General features: G+C 46.1%; 3 protein-coding genes across 3 annotated transcripts; 2 read left to right on the top strand and 1 right to left on the bottom strand.

Annotated features, from left to right (window-relative positions):
- Positions 1–826: 826 nt before the first annotated feature.
- Positions 827–2,701, top strand: CCR75_006558 (uncharacterized protein; the record flags this gene model as incomplete). Its single annotated transcript, XM_067964627.1, has 1 exon — positions 827–2,701. The coding sequence occupies one exon, from the start codon at positions 827–829 to the stop codon at positions 2,699–2,701; it is 1,875 nt and encodes a 624-aa protein (XP_067817133.1).
- Positions 2,702–2,848: 147 nt separating this feature from the next.
- On the top strand, positions 2,849–8,665 carry CCR75_006559 (uncharacterized protein). Its single transcript, XM_067964628.1, has 2 exons — positions 2,849–2,924; positions 3,035–8,665. The coding sequence occupies exons 1-2, from the start codon at positions 2,902–2,904 to the stop codon at positions 5,367–5,369; spliced, it is 2,358 nt and encodes a 785-aa protein (XP_067817132.1). The 5' UTR covers positions 2,849–2,901; the 3' UTR covers positions 5,370–8,665.
- CCR75_006560 (uncharacterized protein) lies at positions 5,636–8,680 on the bottom strand (the record flags this gene model as incomplete). The annotated part of the gene is made up of 1 exon (XM_067964629.1): positions 5,636–8,680. The coding sequence occupies one exon, from the start codon at positions 8,678–8,680 to the stop codon at positions 5,636–5,638; it is 3,045 nt and encodes a 1,014-aa protein (XP_067817277.1).
- Positions 8,681–20,650: the final 11,970 nt, after the last annotated feature.

Below are 20,650 nucleotides of genomic sequence, written 5' to 3'. Positions count from 1 at the left end.
TCCTGAATTCTTATCCATAAATAGGTATAGACCATTATGTCTATTTATTCCGCAGACTAATCAGCTGTAGAAGTAATCAAAGAGAGTTACAAGATAAGATAGATAAGAATTCATTTACATGTTTAGTATTAGTTTATAGTTAAGTCAGCATTTACAAAGATAGATTAAGAGACACTTAACTATATTAATACAGTTTTCATTTTACCCTCTTAAGTTAACTTGTCTTAAGAGAAGTCTTCCTCTATACGTACAGTGTACGTCACCTAACGAAAGGCACCACTCACAACTGAAGCAGTGTGAAGTGGACTTGTACTAAAACAGTACAAGTCGCAGTGCCCCGTTACAACAACAGTTTTACCTTGTGAAAAAAAATAAAAATCTTAAATTGTTGAATGTTGCTTTATTCCAACCACAGAAAAAAACGACTTTGAACAGGTTGTCGAATTTGTGGCTCTTGAAGTAAAAACACTGACATAACGACCAAAGGATTCGTGATGAGGTTTCAATATTACATCTTTTTCTCCATAGTTTCCATTGACTTCCCTCAACTATTCCTGCAGATGAGGAAGTGGGTTTTATTTATGCAATTTCTTGGTAATCTAATTGATTAAGAAAATCGGCACAGTTTTGTCGTCTTGTGTAACAAAAACTGAGAAAGTGAGCCGCAAAGCATCGATTGTTGTCCCGCTCGTAGTGCCCTAATTATCTGCAAATAGCTATCTTGCATAAATCGCTTTCGCCAGTTGGGCGCTTGTGGCTTTGCTGACCATCTGATCGGGAGCCAGCGACACTAACCCTCACGTCAAGAAGAACACATCGATATACGATGGAAACGAGCACTGGCAACAGCATCCGTGTGTTTGATGGCACGACAGACTTTCGCGTATGGCGCGCGCGTGTCGAGAACGAGCTCATGCGTTATCACCTTTTAGGTTACGTAATGGTACGCGGTTACGACGGCAGTCAAACGTTTACGTACAATGGGGAGGTAGTGCCCCCTCGAATGCCCGCGATATTAGAAGAAGACGGGCAGCAACAGCAGTCAAGCCTGAAGGAGGAAGCTAGAACTTGTCACAGCGGTGGCAACCCGCAAGGACGACTCGGTCGGTGGGCCGTTTTGGGAGAAAGTGCCGAGGCCAAGGGCATATTACAACGCTATTTGCACCCAGACGTCGAGTCTGTGATCTTAAACAAGAATGTTTACGACAGTTGGACCATGCTCTGTACTTTGTATGGCAATCGTGATAGTCCTGGAGCTCATGATGTGTACGAGATGCACCGAGTGTTGCATAATGTTCGACTTGGAGACAAGAAAGGAGAGCCCGTGAAGGAGTTTCTCACTCGGTGGGAGATGGTCTTGCAGCAATATGCACGAGCGATTGGAATTGAACTGACCGAAGCGTTTCGGTCCGTGTCACTGACGCAAACTTTGCCAAGTGCGTGGAAACCGATGGTGGCATCGTGGAGAGGTACTCGACCGTTTGTTCCGTTTACTGAGCTTGTTAAAAAAGTAACACTGACGCGAGAACAAGCAAAAGTGCCGCTGGAGACAGCGAGTGGTCCGAGTTCAGTTGTCGTGGAAGCTCACAGTCCTTTACTTGACAGCCCCACTTCCATACAACCCAATAGTCGACCGGGCAATCGATCCCCAATTGAGACTTTTGCACTTGAATCGTCAGTCGGGGCTACGATTGAGCCTCTTGGGCATAGAAATGGTGACGCAGCGACTGAAGCAGTTGAGAAAAAATCGTCGAAAGAAATCGAAGTTGTAGAACAGCGTGCTTCGGAAACGTCAAGAAATAAGGACAGGTCCACGAGATCAGTTGATCGCGGGTCGTCGTCTTGTGAACAATATGCTGAGAAGAGTACATCGATAAGCGCGGATAAAGGTGAGAATAAAAGCAAGCACGTCAGCACTTTTCGATCACGTGAAAGAAGTCGTAGAAGTCCGTCTGAGCGAGTGAGAAATCGGTCAGCGTCTCGTTCGCGAACATGGGAGGACAAGACCGACAAGCGTCACACGCATGATAAGTACGATAAGTACGATTACGAGAAAGGGTACGACGAGTATGCATCTAAGAGCCGCTATCAACGATTTGAGCGCGTAACCCATAATTATGACAATTACGATCGAAGTGACAAGTCGGGCATTGTCATGTGTTTCTATTGTCTCAAAGCAGGCCACCAGATGAAACAATGCTGGTACTTGAAAGCCGATATTGAAAGTGAGACGACCCACGACGTGCACAAGAAGTTTTGCTGCGCGGTGACTGTAGATCGAACTCCATTTATGGTTCGTTGCCTTGAAGGGTATATCGAAGGAGTCAATCGGGAACGGGCAAATCGCCGGCCGTCATCGTCAACGACCAGTACGTCGCGGAACCACGGTGACTACAGCGTCTCCAAAAGCGTAGGGCGCGATTACCGCCCGAAAACGGATGGATATGTAATATCATTGCCGCGTGAATCAACCTTTGGGCTTCGCGACCAGCCAACCTCGAGCGCGACGTCAACAGCTACTGACTACCGCAAGCGCTCACGGAGCGTGTTCCAGCCGGCCGAGGGACGCGTGCTGTCGCGTGATCCACGCCTGAACCGATCGAATAGCGTGTTTGGATCCACGGGCGTCTTAGAGGAATTCTCGCCCCGTAAACGCGTGCGCTCGCCGTCTTTTGAGAGGCAACTACAAATCCATTACTGAGAGGGAATTCAGATTTCTCAGATTGAGAGTCGTCTTGTAATTGGTGAATATAATTCGGACCTATTTGTAATTGTTCAGTCTTGTTAGAAGTTGACCAAGTTAGGGCATACGAGGGACGAGGGCGTGAATACACACGACAGAGCAAGGAGTCGTCCTCGTTGGCACTTTTAGTTGTGGACGGTGCTTGCACTTTGCCAGTCATGAAGAAGACTGGATTGTGGAGGTACGAAGTGCTAGCCTAGGACAATAATGTAACCTCTATTCGTAGGTTCGTCTTTATAGCGACAGGGGGCGTCCGATTAATCGTGCCTTGTTATTGGTTGCTGTGAATAGAAACACGTCTAACAGCGACGAAAGCGGCAATAGCACTGCCATTACGGCTGCCAAAAGTAATTCTACTACAAAAGCGAGCAAAGTACCGTCTCAAAGTAGTACTGATGCCAACCCTCAGAATGGCGCTCGCGGGAGTAGTACTGGTCGCCGAAGCACTGGAAATACCACACCCGAGGGTGACAAGCTACCTCCTGGATGGACACGCAAAGAGAGCAAGTCCCAAAAAGGACGTTACTATTTTATTTCGCCCGCGGGAAAGACGCAATGGGTACCGCCTCCTGCAAAAACATCCAGTGTCAAGGTGAAAAAATCGTTTAATTGGGTCAGTGAAGTAGAAATTTGTTTTCAAGAAGGACGATTGGGTGTGAGTTTACGAGAAGTGCATCAAATGGAGACGATCTTGTATGCGCAATTTCAAGCCGAAGTGGACGATTTGCCAAAAATAAATGGCAAAGCAGGACCTGCGGAGCTTCATAACTGGAGTGTAAAGCCTCATAAGCGGTTGACGATTGGCATGCGCGTTATTAGCATTGAAGACACGTCATTGGCTGGTTTGACGTATAAAGAGGTTGTTGCGAAGCTCAAGAGCGCGTCTCGACCTGTTCGAATTAAATTTGCTGATGTACAGAAAGGTACGATGGAGGAACATGGGGGTCGCAAGTCGGATGGGACAAAGTTTAGTAAAGGAGCATCGATGGATGCCTCCGGGTCAGGATATGGGCAGTCGAGTGCTTATTTACAACAAAAGCACGAATACACGCGTGTACTCGTGACGAGCGAGTTGCATACAGAAATGTGGTCGATTGAAAACAAAAAGCTCTTGCGATCGCTACTGCGGATGCAACACAAATGGGGAACTGTGTCGAGTGAATTTGATATTTTAAATGCTAAACGAATGGAATTGCGAAAAGAAAACGAGCATTTGAAACAGGACAAGGAAAAGTATCAAGTGATGATGAAAAACCTTAAGTTACAAGCAACGTACGCGATGGAAAATCCTGAACTTGTGAAGGCAAATGAGTTGGCGAAACGTAATAGTGAGCTTAATGACGATATTTCGAAAATGAGTGCTGGCAACAAGCGTCTTCGAAAAGAAAGAGATACGCTACAGGCGCATTTAGATGAAGTGGAGAAGCAACTAGCAAAAGTCGAGCAGAAAGACAGTAAAGGAGATGGCGAACGCGCAACGGAGGAGGACATATTGGGGATTGATTTTACGGCCACGCCAAAGGAGCAATTGTCGGTATTGAAGAGGAAGAGGCGTGGGTTGGACGATGAACTGAACAAAGAACAGAGGAAAGCCAACAAGGTGCAGAAAGAGATGGAGCAGCTTACAAAGCATTTGGCTAACCTTAGTGGCGAGGACACGGGAATGTCGACTACCCAGCAATCTTCGAATGAGGACAAGGGAAAGATGACAAGTGGACATTCTGAAAAGACTAGTAGTAGCGGTGGGTCTAGCAAGCCAAAATCCGAATTTGCAGACCTTGAAGCCAAGATCCTCGAGTTGCGTAAGAAGCAACGAGCGGTTGTGGATACATTATCCAAGGCTGCTCAGTCTGGGGATACCAAGCTGGCCAAAGAATGTCAGCGAAAGCGGAATAAAATTAAAGAAGAGCTCAAGGAAGCGCAGGATGAATTGCATCGGCTCAAAACGAAAGGCAAGCCATCAACTCGGGGCGATTCTTCCAGCAAAGACAAGAAAGAAGAGGAAGCACCAACGACCTTAAGCCGTCAGCCTTCATCGCAACATAATAAGAAAGCTAAGCAGGACGCCTCGAATGCGTCGAATGCCGATGCAAAAGGTGCTGATTCTACCTCGACTTCTGGAAGTACGCGTGGAAAAATGCCGATGCTAAGTGGGTTTTTGGATAAAGGCCCCACTGAATGGGCGGACCGTGGCATTATTAGCGGAATGAAAGCTATGCGAGGCTCAAGGGAGCGATGGTGTGTGATCACACCTGATGGTTTTCTTAAATATTACAAGCGTCGTGGTGACTCGGTCGTGCGTGGAGAGATAAATCTAGCGGATAAAAGTTTCGAAGTTGTTTGCGAGGACCTTCGACACGGCAACGAATTTGTTCTAAGTACAGACGAGCAACAGTCCCATTTCTTTACAAAGACGTCACAGGAGCTAAACAATTGGGTCAAAACGTTGCGTGCTGCCAATAATTACTTGCTTAAAATGGCGGCACCAGCCCAGTCTCCAGTTCGGTCTAAGGACAAACAGGCGACTCGCAAGCAAGACGTAGACGACTCGCATCTGGACGGGCTCGTTGATTCGTTGCCCGAAGAGGACGAACAATTTTATGGCCGTGCTACTTTGGGATTCTAGAGACGTCGTGGATGGAGAACCGGCACCCAATGTACTGACTCGTTATTTTGTTTGTCTGCTCATATACACCCCTCAAAATATACAACTCTTCATTTTCATTTAAAACGTAAACGTATCCCATGAAGCTCCCCATCACCTTATTCCTAGGTCAAAGGCAAATTCAAATACGCAACGAACGACTTGAAGGGCGTCTTGTCGGCATTTAAACAGCTAGATATCCAGTAGACATCAATGTCGGTCAAGCTGCATGTATACATCGATGCAGTCTATAGCACAAAGTACTTACGATCTTCCTCGTTCGCTCCTGAAGTCGCACCGCCACGAAGCTCATTGTGAGTTGACGGCCATCGAGTCCCCGCACCTTCCGTATTATTACCCGAGCGGCGCGCTGTCATACCGTCATCGCTAGCCTTCCGACTCCGACGCGAATTGCGGTTCCCGTAGCGATACCACGACGTTGTGCCTGCAGTACGAAGACCGTCGCCAGCATCGTGCACGACGCGTGAACTTAAATTCTTGGTAAACTGCTGCAAAGCTAATGCACTATCAAGCATCTCCTTGGGCTCCTCCCCAGCTGCGCCAATCGTGTCGGGATTCCGCCGTGGTGGGACAGTACCACGACGACGACTCATGGCCATTGAGATCAAATCCGACGTCTCTAGAGGCGCAAAATTGACCTCTTCTTCCGGCTTCTCCACCTTGTGAACCATTTCAAAAAACAATCCGCCCTTTTGAACCAGAGCTTCATATCGACCTTCTTCCGCCACCCTACCTGCATTTAAGACCAGAATCTGGTCGGCATTCAATGCCGTTGACAAGCGATGCGTTACCGAGATGATCGTCATATTCATCTTGCTCGAAAGGCGCTCTAACGTTGCCACAATAGACGCCTCTGTTTCGGGGTCCAACGCACTCGTAGCTTCATCAAGGAGCAGTAGGCTAGGGCGTCGACACAACGCGCGTGCTAAACAAATTCGTTGTGCTTGGCCACCACTAAGGTTGCAAGTGGCGTGCTGACCTACGACTGTCTCAAAGCCATCCTTGAGGTTCTTGATGAAGTGGCATTCAGCAAGACGAGCAGATTCTTCACAGTCGGCTTTTGTCGCAGAGATGTTGCCGTAACGAATATTGTCATAAATCGTGCCGTTAAGAATGCCACCATCCTGAAAAACGACGGCCGTTTGGTCCATAAACGATTTCTTAGAAAAATTAAATATATCGTGGCCATCGAGACGTATACAGCCGCCATCAGCATCCTGAAACTGCATCAAGCACGCCAGTAATGTACTCTTTCCACACCCAGACGGGCCAACCACGCACGTGTACGACCCACGAGGAATCGTAGCCGTGACATCATTTAATACATAATTCTCTGACGCCTTATCGTACTTGAAAGCAAGCTTTTCAACCCGCAAGTCTTGGCTCATTTTAGGCAGCGAAGGCATGTCTTTGTCTCCATCGTTCTTGTCAGTACTGCTTGACCCAAGTCCAACAATAATGTCATCTACCCGCTGCAAACTACTCGCATTTCCAATGGCCACACGCATAAAGCCACCCAATACCGTCACAGGGTTCGAAACACGACTTAATAGTGTAATAAAACCAAAAAATTCTCCTGACGACAATTCCTTGTGCCAAACTTTCATGGCCAACGAAGCAGTCATGACGGCTACAAAAATATACATGGCCGATTCGATATAAATTTGTACAATACTCGACCAAAAATCTTTGGAAAATTGACTCTTCCGTAGCAAAGCACAAGTTTTTTTAAACCGCGTAATCAGTGGGTCTTGAATCGCGTAAGCTCGTACGACTTTTTCACACCCAACAGCGTTTTGAAACTCTGCTGCAACGTAAGCATTTCTTGACCCAAACTCCTTGGATCGTTGGGCTGCAAAACCTTGTGGTCCGCTAGACAACAACATCGCTGTAAATGCAAACGACATGACTCCAATACTCACGTCCATATACAGCGCATATCCAAAGCCAAAAATCACAGCCAAGAGTGGATTTAATAGATTCCAAAACACAGCTTGCCACAAGGCATTCACACGTGCGACGTCACTTGAAAAGAGATTATTTAAGTCACCCTCTGAGCGTTCAGCAAAAAACTGCGTGTCTTGACGCAAAATAATATTCAATAAAGCTGCTTGCATCGATTCGGTCGCCTTCGAGATCATCTTGGATTGAAAGTACCCAACGGCATAGTCTCCCAAAACAAATGGAACACAGAGCGCCAAGACGCCCATGACACCAAGTTGCAACGTAGATTTATCCGGAGAGCTCGAGTCCAACGTATCAAATGCATCCGAGAGCTTGGCGAGACAAATGGCCAGTGCCGGACTTACAGAGGCATTAATACACACGACCACAAAGCAAAACATGAGGTCCGTAATCTGTGTCGACCAGTGCCACAAAGTGCTTCGAACAACGTCCATTATGCCATACGCGAGTGTCGACGACGACGCGTCAATGTCTCGCAAATGTGAAAGAAACTCCGTGGCCGAGAGCGTTGGGGGACGATAGTGAAGCGCCCGTTCAAGAAAATTCATAAGTTCGTCTCGAGTCATGTCACCTTCGTCTCGACCACAGATAATCACGAGATCTGTTTCCATCATTTCAATTGACAAGGCCGAGATTCCTGGAATCCGAGCAAGCGATGCGCGGAGAGACTCAATACTGATACGAATGTGGTCTCCATTCGTGCGAAATTTATGCAATTTTTTGGAAAATGTGCGTGCTCGGGGCTTAAGAATCAGTCGACAGGCGACAATGGTCAAGTAGGCTAGACAGAACCAATATTCTCGGTCTCCCATCGCAAAGCGCGACCCGAGGAGCACGACCATGGCAACGAGGCACACCAAATCGGCAATATTCGAGTGCGATCGAATAAGTGCGAGCCGCAGGCCCAAGACCCGAATACTCATGTCAATAAAGTAGCACAGCATCAGTCCTGACGAGAATAAACGTGAGGCTTTTGCGGTGACTTCGTCATGGAACGAGGCCCGTTGGGTAAACGAAATGGCCAAGACTTGCACGAAAAAGTCCAAAAAGAGCGCAAAAGTCTCAGAATAATGCCATTTCCGAGAGTCGATAACACGCAAGTAAAAGAGACGATGGCCGTTGCCAGGTGCACTGCTTGCGCCCTTTATCGTGCGCGGGTCGGACGAGTCCGGCAACGGGCCGCCAATCTTGACAAAGCTGCCGGTGCTGTCCGGTGGTACGCGCTCAAAGTCAGTGGCTTCACTTGCACTCATCTCTAGTGTCGAATGATCGCGGACAGACTCGAACGCTGCAGCTTGAGGGTGCATGCACAGTGGGGGCGCAGGAGTTTATTTTTGTCCGCGCACCGAGCCGTCGTGCTTTTATTTGTGTTCTGTATGGCTCACCGTGAGGACTTTAGTACTTTAGAGTGAAAATGAGAAAGAAGAGGGCTGTTTTGCAAAAAGGGATAGGGAGCGTCGATACAGGTGTTTTCCACGTATTTGCCCTAGCAGCTTCTACGAAATTGGTCGAGATTATTTTTCTATTTATTGTGCAATCGCAAAATTATTGAGAATACGACGTCGACAATTCAAAAAATTGGCAGTAAATGCCTCAGGCGAAGTGGAGGCGAAAAAGTTGGTCAATTATTAGTTTGGCCCCTAATTTTTATTTAAACCATGCAAGAATGAGGTGTTCCACTCAAGTAGATACCTATCGCAAGATTGACAGCTTGGTCCACCTTATGGCGTGCAGCACCCACTGCGCATGAATGAGGTAACATCCTTTTCTATCAACGTTTCTCTAAATAGTGGTCCTTGGATTCCTAAAAAAAGTTTATGAACTCGAGATACTGCTCGCTTGACATGCGTTTAAGCTTAAGCCAAAAGCACATAATACTTATGATACTAACTGTTGGTCAATTTTTAATGGAACGGTGAAAGGTGCATCTATGTGATATAATCCTAGTTCTCATTCGCGGTCTCAGGACATTGCGTACGACAAAATATGTACAGATACATCTTTCTGTAGCAAGCTACTACTGTTTTATTGGAAGCTAAAACTGGGCCTTTAGGGTTGGCGGTAATCTCCGCGCTGGGTCTCAGCCATCACGTTCCGATTTGTCAATAAGGTCAGTTTGAGACAGAATTATTTGTGAGGAATTACTGATTACTTCTTCCACAAAACAAAGAGAATTAAATGTAAGGTATTGATATCCCACAACTAAAATTGATAACCACCACTTCTTTTTTAAAAAATATTTTTTCAGATTTAAATAAACCGTTCCCTGTTAATTATTGCTCCCACAACTATTTTAAAAATAAAGAAATAATTTTTAAATTCGCAAGCTTAAAATTGATATTTATGAACTTCTGTAATTTGAGGTTCCAATTTAAAATGTCTACAAAAAATCTGCGATACTACATAATTGCGACTAAGGAGGGACTTACGATACAAGGTAATATTAAATTATACAGGGGGTGCTTACGACTACCTTGTTACGACTTCATCAAAGTTACTAATTATTTCTTAGAAAAATTGTATTAAGGCACGAATTTCAACTTTATTGATTAAAAATAAGAACAGGTCAGACCTTACTCAGGAGAATTGACTGCGTAAAACTACCACTAAGTTACTTGACTGCCCATTTTTGCTTTACGCCGCAATATATATAATCATGATTCAAAATGGAGATTGCTTGTGAAAAGAATGGTCAACTTAACCATAAGCAGTAAGGAAATACACTGCTGGGGATCCAATATCACGAAGGCTTACTATTGAGGAAAAAGCTACCATTCAAAGGACCCTCCAACCTGTGGCTAGACCTCGCAAGGCAAGAAACTATTGAGCTGCAATATTCATCAAATAGGGCTAGCACGAGGGACATCGACAACGAAAACCTAAAGTCCTGAATCAGCCTCAGAATGTTGTGTTGTAACGGGTTAAAGTTGCCCTATGTTACACAAAACCATTAAGTACATTTGGTGTACTTAAGGGGATGGTCAATTACTTAATTAAGTAATTAGACCCACCACTTGGGTGTGTTGCACAAAGTGACCCACCCTTGTGTATGTGATGCACATAGGTGTATTCACATTGAAAGGGATGACGGCTAGTGTCATCCGTAATCCGAGGTATTCAAAATAATACGGTCGCAATGTAGGGGTGCGCACCTAAAGAGGGGGCATCTATTGACTGGTTGAAAAAGGCTCTTTATTTAATTTTGTTAAATAGAAATCAGTCTTAAAACTACTTCCTTATTACCACCAAGTGCGCATGTGAAGCCGTATTACCGTTCCGTGACGACACTTGTCCTAAGGTACTTAGTTCGTTGGGGGCGAGGTCACCTAGGCGCCCACCAACAACGTCACTGCACGTGAGAGACGAAGGTCAAACTGCTTTCTCACTGTGCTTGAACTTGTGTGCTTAGGTAGAGCGTGGCTGCTATAGAAGCGCTCGCCTACACTTGGTTCACAAGAAGTCCTTACCGCGACCCGTTTCTCAGAGCGTGTCAGTGAGGATGCGCCTCAAATTCAAACAAGCTAATTTCTTCAACCTCTCCGAAAATCATTGAGAGGTAGGCGAAGGCGGCGTTTTATCGCTGCACGTGCGCTTCGTACGTAGCATTTAGAGAGGTCAGCCGAGCGGCTCCGGTGGTCTTCCAAGCGAGTTGCAAGCTGGGAACAGTACCACCGTGTTTCCTCTTTGTCAGCACGCTACGGGAGAATTACCAATGGCATATGTCCATGGCTGATCGATTTGCATCAGAGTGGGCGTCCGTTTTGAACTTGCCATCGCACGGAGCCGGTGGACTCACTGCCCGCTGTGATCCGGACGTTCGCGACGATCTCACCAAGGCAAACTTTTGCAGGTACCATGTTGCTGGAAAGTGTGAATACGCAGGCGCGCAAAGATAATCTTGCATTCGTCTATTTGCATGGATGAGTGGCAACCTTAGTGCTCTGCATATCAAAAGAGAACATGGTTTGAAGTCACTAAGCTCAAACGCAATTCATATCCTCATATCAAACCACCACACTGCCTCCATTTGCGGAAGAAACTCCTTTAATCTAGTCAATCATAATGCATTCTGATTCACACAAACCCATTCGCAGCAAGGCACAGTGAAAAAGTGGGATAACCGTCGTCTCTCACGTGCATTGAGGTAGTTGGTGGGTGTAACGAGGCACTGCCGACTTGAACTGCTTCAGTACAAGTCCACTTCGCACTGCTTCAGTGCGAGTGGTGCCAAACGTCACTTCACGTACACTAGTAGTGCAGAGGAAGACTCCCTTTAAAAAAACTTGCTTTAAGAGGTTTAATTAAAAGCTGTATTCAATGAAATTAAGTTCTGTCTTTCTCTTTGCGCGCGTCCAGCGCTGACTGGACCGCGAAGAAATAGATATAATGGTCTCTATCTACCAACGGACAAGCCTTTAGAATATTAATATGTAAAGTAATATTCTCCAAATATTATCTTTCTTTTTGATAAATTGTTAGCTAACAACCTTTAAGTGTTAACTTCGTGTAACGATACACCCCGTTACATCACTCCTCCCATAAAGGACAACCACTCTGACTGTCATTGGATGAAGTGGTCACTATGGGACCACTTTATTTAAAAAACGATATTGATTGGTCAGAACCATCATTATAAATTTCATCGCATGAAGAACAAACTCATGCGGGGTGTTGATAGTGCTGCGCCTTCGGCTGCGGTTCATGCAGCCGCGGGCGACGCATTATTGTCTCTTGCGGCAGACATTCCTTCTGCCGTAATATCATCCTTTCCCGCAACTCTAAATGTTGCGAGTGCACGTGGGGGGTCACCACGTGAATGCGACCCCTCTTTGGATGTCGACTACGAATGCGAGTCGGACGAAGTGGCTGACTCGGGGAGAATAGAACAGTCGCCTGATCATCGTCAGGTGGCTGACTATGAGCCTTCGAATGCGGGGCTCAATCGGGTAGACATGCTGATAGCATTCGTTACATCATGTTTGGTTCCAACGATGAGGATGATTTCTCATTGCCAGCACCGTCTCTCGTGCCTTCCCTCTTTGTGAAACGAACTCCAACCGGTGCAACGATTGAATTGCATTGGTTGTCTCGTGAAGGAGGACTTTCATGCCTGACTGGGGCGATCCCTGTCCGTGAAATGTGTTGACAACACAAACGAGTGAAAGGGGGTGTCTATTCCCTTTCTTCGCCCTGAGGAAGGGCTCGCTTCTCTATCGAGATGCGCGATGCGATTGACGTTTTGCAACCGCTTTACATGCGCTTGGGGCGCGTTGTTTTTCGATGGACCTTCTGATCCATCGGATAGGTCTTGTCATACTGACGGACAAAGCCCAGCTGTCATGGGAAGGTAGGTAACCGCGCCAGCGTACCAGATAACTCGTTCGCTGCCCCTCATATCACGGTGATTTTAAATTCGTTCCATAAGGAAACGTTGACCACCGTGGGAATCCACCAATGGTTGTGGTGGAAGAAATAAATTAGATCCGACTTGTGTCGGATCTAGAGTCGAAGCATGACAACTCGACCGCTGCCTCCATGAATTGGAGAGATCTTGAACACGAGCGCGGTAAGCGTCACTCGTTGGAGCAGATGGTGCAGGCTCACTATATCGAACGGTTGGAAGACCGTTCGAAAAGAGCGTATTCCATGTTGGAGTAAGAACGGAATTTCACGCTCTTCGTGATGAGCTGTCGTCAGCTCATCGCGGTTTCGAGGATCTTCGGATTCGACATGAGTATCTCCAGATTCAGCATGAGAATCTGGTTCGTGACCACAAGATTCTTCTAAGGGTTCTTAATAGGGTGGTCAAATTCGTCCTCGGAAGAAGCCGCGTACTGATGGTACGGGCGGAGCCGACCAACGTAAAACGTAGGATGCAAACGCATCCTACGTATCAATTCTATTGTGTACGCATTGCCTCTGCAATGCAGTACGCGGAAAGTCCCAATGAACTTGGGTAGTGCTCTCTGCTACCCACATTAGTGACTTCACGCTTAGGTAAGTTTACCGAAGAGAGTAGTACCAGGTCATTAATTACAAACATGAAAGAACATTTGCTCTTCCATGTTTGTCTGCGACCCGTTTCTGACGGTCCACTGCGTTAGCAGTGGAATTCTGTATGAAACGGATTACTGATTTTCAAGTCAGCAGAAATTCCTCTGCTAACTCATTTGCTTTGTCTTTTTCAGTGCGCTTTGTGCGCACTGCCATAATCTTTCCTATATTCGATGTCGATTGCTTCGACATCGACATCACTCGCGTCGTTGGTGACTTCGACACGTGATGAGCATGAACCAGAAATGTTTTTTTTTCGTGCGAGTCCCCCCCCCTTAAACTAGAGGATCCCTCTAATTGGGTGGGTGTGCGAGGATGGCACAATCCATTCACGAAGAACGGTGTATGCGTTGTAGATGCATGCACTGAATTGTTGATGGCGAACTCGACCACGGTAAAAACTCGCTCCAGTTCGGATACAATTGTACGTAACCTCGAAATATCTCTTCGAGGACCCGATTACGCGTTCTGTCTGACCATCTGTCTTTGGATGATCAGAAGTATATATAGGCAGCCGTGTTCCGCGAGAATCAGAACACAAATTGCCAAAACTCTACCGTGAACCGTGGATCATTATCCGAGACTAGTTCACAGGGTAAATCGTGGAGTTTGAATACCGTGTCGATAAAGACACGGGCACAGCCCGGAGCCGTGATCGATTCTAATACTGCAACAAGAAACAGACGACGCGCTCCACGCCGTCTGTATCGTATTGAATTAACGCCCAGAATCGCTGGCGTCACAGACCACATGAAATGGTCTATCTTGATCTGCAATCGCCAAGATGGGCGATTGCATCAAGCTTTGCTTGATACCTTCAAAGGAACGCTGACAATTAGCGTTCCATAGCCATTTCTCATCTTTTTTAAGAGACGAGAGAGATGAACTGTCATCTCGGCATAATTGCAGGAGTACTTGTGCAAGTACGCCGCTGATCCAAGGAACTTTCTGAGTCCCTTGACATCGAATGGAACTGGCCAGTCGCTAATTGCGTTGATATTTTAGGGATCAGGCGCACGCTGTGTTTTCCAACGATGCACCCAAGAAGTGGTATTTCGCTTGCAGCGAACATACACTTCTTGAGATTAGCGTACAACTTATGCTTTCGCATAAGTGTAACACGTGACGAACGTGAGTTTTGTGAACTTCCACGTCCGTCTTTCCGTTTATTGCCCGGCTATGGACAAATACATCGTCAATATATCTCGGTGCGAATTCTCGCACCGGTCTCAATAGATTCGCTAAGCATCTGTTGAATGTTCCAGGGGCGTTACTAAGTCCCTGTGGTATAACTAGCCATTCCCAGAGCATATCACTGGGAGTGCTCACTGCTGCTTACGGGATGTCCCGTTCACGCTTAAAAATCTGATAAAATCCATCCATCAGATCCATAGACAAAATGATGGTACTCTTAGACATACCATCTATGATTACGTCTTTTCTAGTTATCATCGTTTGAGCCGGTACCGTTGCAGCATTCAGTTTATTGAATGCGTGCACTATCCGGCACCCTCCCGTGGCCTTTCGCACACAGAAGGTCGGAGAGCCATATGAGAGGTTGACTCCCATATATTGGCCTGCTTTTAATCGATCGATAAATAGTTTATCGATTACAAGTACTACGAACGGGTTCTCAGCAGCTCATCGATGGGCGAAAGTGTTGTCGATGCAAAGACTCGGATTGAGAGATATACTACTCAATTCTGGGAGTCACTAAAGACAAATCCTTTATACAAGGATTTGATTGAATTCAGGGATGTGTTATCTGGAGCAGTTCTATGCAAGTTGCCTAAACATAAAGGAACTCGACATGATATCGAGCTCAAACCGGGCTCGAAGGTCTGTGTCATGAAGCAGTGGCACTACCGCGTAAACATCTCTGCAAAAATTACCGCTGACTGAATATCGGTTGCGAATTCGTCCACATTGACGAGCACGCAGATCTGCTTGATTCTACCACTATGCAAATCTCTCAAAACCGTTTGGGTCCTAGGGTTATTCAAGTATCTCCGAAGTTGCCTTCGGAGGCGCAAACAGATGAAGAGTATAAGCACCTTCTCTTGATCCGTCATTAACCAAGACATTTAATGTCTCGGTTTAATCCTGAGATATTTCTACAGGCTGCCGAGAGTAAAATTTCCCGGGCTGCTGAAGTCTAGTCACTTCAGCATTAACTATATGAGGAGATTTCTCCTCAAGTACGTCAGGACTTATTCCCAACGTCTTTCGACTGTGGTTGCGCTATCACAGTCAGGTCCTCTACGGTCGAATCCCACAGTCCACTGGAGCTCTAGGTGACGAATAATTCGTCACTTTTGATTTCAACGTGATGAGGGATACCTCATCGTCAGGTGCAGATACATATAATGATTGTGTGTCTGGAGCAATTTTTATCAAGAGATTTGCAAGTTCTCTTGAGATTGCTGGATTAGTAGGGCGTTGCGCCCCTATTGATCCGCCCGACCATTTTTTAGCGGCTCGCTCGCTTTTGCGCTTTCGCAACAAATTCGGACCCGGGACCATTGCCCTTTTTGGTATTGTGTCCATAAGTATGTTCAGTACCCCTCGGTACTGGGCGTGGGGGCACTAGGATCATGAGCGTAGTGACCTAACTTTTGACAGCGATTGCATCTCTGCAATCGCTTATTGTTCGAAAAGCGACGTCTTTCGCTTTCGACGTAAAAAAGGTCCATTGGTTCTGGACCTACAAGCTCCTGTCGTCTTGGAGGACGATACGATGACGAGCGAGGTTGACCCTGTTTCAAGCTAAAGTCCGTCTAAATCGAAACGAATATTGCTTCTTCAAGCATATCCAGTTATAAGCGGAACAGTTGGGTCTTTACGGGACCATCCGTAAGACCTTGCATGAACACACGTTGTTTACGGTGTTCATGCAAGGTCTAACGGATGGTCCCGTAAAGATCCACCTGTTCCGCATATGCGTGACATCACGCTTGCCTTGCTTGAGTTTCAGAAGCTCTGAACGAGCTCTGAACTCAGCCCTTGGCGGTTCAGACGTCTGTTTGAGCCGGGCTTTAAAAACCTCTGGCGACCCAAAGATGTATGGATCGCGCAATATAAGGCCTAGTGTCCAAGTTTTGGCACAACTTGCCAAATTTGATTGAGCAAATGCGACTTGCATTTGCTCGTCGCCGATGTGACGTGCCCTTATTGCATCGTCCAACTCGACAAACCATCTCAAGAGGGAGTCTTCTTCGACTCCCCTATACTTAGAGATGTGAATTTTTAAAGTTTTGGGACGACGCGTTTGCGTCATCCCATGTACAGGGGTCCGTACCTGTTGTAACCTCAACAGTTCTGCCTGTTGAGAGCCTTGCTGATTCAGCAAGGCCACCGTTTCCTTCATCTCGTCAAGTTCATGTTGTATGAGCTTTGCGATGGCTGAATGGAGGGCATCTCTGTCCAAATTGGACAGCATTGCCATGATTGTATCGTTTCCTACGGTCGGACTCATTCGTTCGACCGCACTCGTTTCTATGTCACTTAGAAAGAAGTATATATTACTCGAAACGTGATGCGTATTTCCATCATCATCTATCATGTCCATGTTAGATGATGAATTTGTAATCCTTGGATGGACTACTAACTGCTACAAGGTCTAACGGGGCACTGCCGACTTGTACTGCTTCAGTGCGAGTGGTGCCTCACGTCACTTCACGTACACTAGTAGTGCAGATGAAGACTCTCTCTTTAAAAGCACTTGCTTCATAGAGAGTTAATTAAAATTTGTATTTGATACTATAAAGTTCTTCGGTTTCTATCTACTTAATACTAACTTAATTATAAACTAATACAGAACATGTAATAAAGTCTTATCTGTCTCTCTCTTTGCGCGGGTCCAGTGCTGACTGGACCGCGGAGAAGTAGATACAATTGTCTACATCTACCAATGAATAAACTCTTTCAGACTATTACCATGGAAAGTAATATTCTCCACATATTATCTACCATTTAGATAAATTATTAATTAGCATCCTTTAAGTATTATCACCCCGTTATAGTGGGCGCCTCAGCGACCTCACCCAACGAACTAAAAACCTTAGTTTCAGTGACGTCACGGGAACGGTAATCCGGCTCCACGTGGGCACCTGCCAACTAGAAAATAGTTTTTAGATTGATTTATGATTACTCGTATTAAAAACAACCCTATTCGACCAATCATAAATGATATCTCTGTAAATATGCACTGATAAGTATACCTTGTTTCTTTGATAACGCTAGCCGTCAACCTCGTTAATGTGAATCCCTCAAGTACATCACATACACAAGAATAGGTCGCAATGCGAACCACACCCAAGTGCTGGGTCTAATTATTTCCAATAAGTAATTGACCTTCCCCTTAAGTACACAAAGTGTACTTAACGAGGATTGTGTAAATAGGGCACCTTTGGCCCGTTAAAATTTCTTCCCTTAAACAACGAATTGACATTATGCAAATTCGTCAGAGGTGCGAAGGACAACGAGCTGCTTCACGCGCCGCTCTAGTCCTCTTGGTCACTCTAGCGACCTCTGTGCACCCACACTGAGCAAACCATGTCACCTAAGAGGGGCGAAGATGATGGGTCGTCTTCAGATACGCCCTTACCACCGCGCACGAAGCGCACGCTCAGCGATAAAACGCAGCCGTTGCCTAGTGCCACAGTTACAACGCCGACAGCTACTGCTGCTGTCGCGCTAACTGGACTTACAAATCCATCTCACTTTCACAGTGAGGATGTAGATTCGTCGCTTATCGCTGACTAAAATGAGTCGACACCGCTGCCATCACCTCATAGTATTGATGAGCGCAGCGAGCTAATTTGGAAGGGTGATGGCGCTATGTTGCCCATCCAATTTGGAGACGCCCAACCTTATGCTGAGAGATCCGCGTTGCGTGCGTGATAGCCTCTCCCTCCAAGCCCATATCACGGTGGAAGGCGTCATTCGGCTGGAAGTGTAACGGGTGGTATCGTTACATGAAATTAACATTTAAAGTTTGTTAATTAATATATTATCTAAAAGGTAGATAATATTTGGAAAATATTACTTTAAATAGTAATTTGCAGAAATCTTATCAATAAATAGATATAGGCCATTATATCTATTGATCCCGCAGACTAATCAATTGTAGATGTAAACGAAAAAGATAGATGGATAAGATAAGATAAGATAACAATTCAAATGCATGTATAGTATTAGTTATAATTAAGTTAGGGTTGACAGATAGAAACAAGAGATACTTAATTATATTGATACAGGTTTCATTTAACACCCTTTGTGCTACTTACTTTAAAGAGAAGTTTTCCTCTGCACGTACTAGTGTACGTGAAATAACGTAAGGCACCACTCGCAACTAAAGCAGTGCGAAAGTGGACTTGTACTGAAGCAGTACAAGTCGTAGTGCCCCGTTACACATGGTAGCACTTGTAGTCCGTCCAAGAACCACATTTACTACATCTAACATGGACTGTTAGATGATAGTGGGAATACGCATCACGTTTCCCGTAAAAGCTACTCCATTCTAAGTGACATAGAAAGGAGTGCGGTCGAACGAATGAGTTCGACCGTAGGAAACGATACAATCATGGCAATGCTGTCCAATTTGGACAGAGATGCCCTCCATTCAGCCATCGCAAAGCTCATACAACATGAACTTGACGAGATGAAGGAAACGGTGGCCTTGCTGAATCAGCAAGGCTCTCAACAGGCAGAACTGTTGAGGTTACAACAGGTACGGACCCCTGTACATGGGATGACGCAAACGCGTCGTCCCAAAACTTTAAAGATTCACATCTCTAAGTATAGGGGAGTCGAAGAAGACTCCCTCTTGAGATGGTTTGTCGAGTTGGACGATGCAATAAGGGCACGTCACATCGGCGACGAGCAAATGCAAGTCGCATTCGCTCAATGAAATTTGGCAGGTCGTGCCAAAACTTGGGCATTAGGCCTTAAGTTGCGCGACCCATACGTCTTTGGGTCTCTAGAGGCTTTTATAGCCCGGCTCAAACAGCCATTTAAACCGTCAAGGGCTGAGTTCAGAGCTCGTTCAGAGCTTCTGAAACTCAAGCAAGCCAAGCGTGATGTTCACGCATATGCCGAGCACATACGACTCTTAGCGAGTTGTATTACAAATAAACCAGTCCATGAACACACGTTGTTTACGGTGTTCATGCAAGGTCTAACGGATGGTCCCGTAAAGATCCACCTGTTCCGCCTGGAACTGGATACGCTTGAAAAAGCAATATCCGTCGCGGAACAGCTCCCTCCTTCACCACAACCATTGGTGGATTCCCACAGGGGTCAACGTTTCCTTGTGGAACGGATCCAGAACCAATAGGATGTGAAGGGACACCGAACGAGTTATCTTGTTCGCTGGCGTGGTTATACACCTTCACATGACAGCTGGGAGCCTCGTTCCCAGCTGGTTGCTGACGTTGAGGGCCTCGTCCATCAGTATGACGAGACCCATCCGATGGTTCAGAAGGCCCATTGGAAAACACGCGCCCCTGGCGCTTGAAAATCGATTGCAAAACGTCAATCGCGTCACGCATCTCAATAGAGATGCGAGCCCTTCCCCAGGGCGAAGAAAGGGAATAGACATCCCCTTTTACCCTCTTCGAGTTGTCTACACAACACGGACGCGAGGATGGCATAAGCCATTCACGAAGAACGGTGTATGCGTTGTAGACGCATGCACCGAATTATTGATGGCGAATTCGACCATCGGTAAAAACTCGCTCCAACTCGGATACGATTGGACGTAACCTCGAAGTATCTCTTCGAGGACGCGATTTACGCGTTCTGTTTGACCATCCGTTTCTGGGTGACCGGATGTTGACATAGTCAGCCGTGTTCCGATCTCTCGGAACACGGATTGCCAGAACTCCGCCGTAAACCGTGGATCTCTATCCGAGTCCAATTCGCATTCGTAGTCGACCTCTAAAGAGGGGTCGTATTCACGTGATGAACAACCACGTGCACCCGCAACATCTAGTGTTGCGCGAGAAGAAGATACTACGGCAGACGGAACGTCTGCCTCAAGAGACATTAGTGCGTCACTCGCGGCTGCATGAACCGCAGCCGAAGGCTCCGCACTACCAGCATCCCGCATGGATTTATTCTTCATGCGATGGAATTTAAAATGATGGTTCTGATCAATCAACAATATTTTTAAATTAAGTGGTCACATAGTGACCACTCCATCCAATGACAGTCACAGTGAT

Source organism: Bremia lactucae, assembly GCF_004359215.1.
Source record: "Bremia lactucae strain SF5 chromosome Unknown BlacSF5_NotPlaced_167_SHOA01000113.1_325088bp, whole genome shotgun sequence".
Classification (NCBI taxonomy): Eukaryota; Oomycota; class Peronosporomycetes; order Peronosporales; family Peronosporaceae; genus Bremia; species Bremia lactucae.
This window is presented reverse-complemented; position numbering and strand designations above follow the sequence as displayed.

Coding starts and splice junctions, on each gene's coding strand:
- CCR75_006559 (XM_067964628.1), top strand. CDS start 2,902: ATGAAGAAGACTGGATTGTGGAG. Junction 2,925..3,034: donor AAGAAGACTGGATTGTGGAG/GTACGAAGTGCT, acceptor TGCTGTGAATAG/AAACACGTCTAACAGCGACG.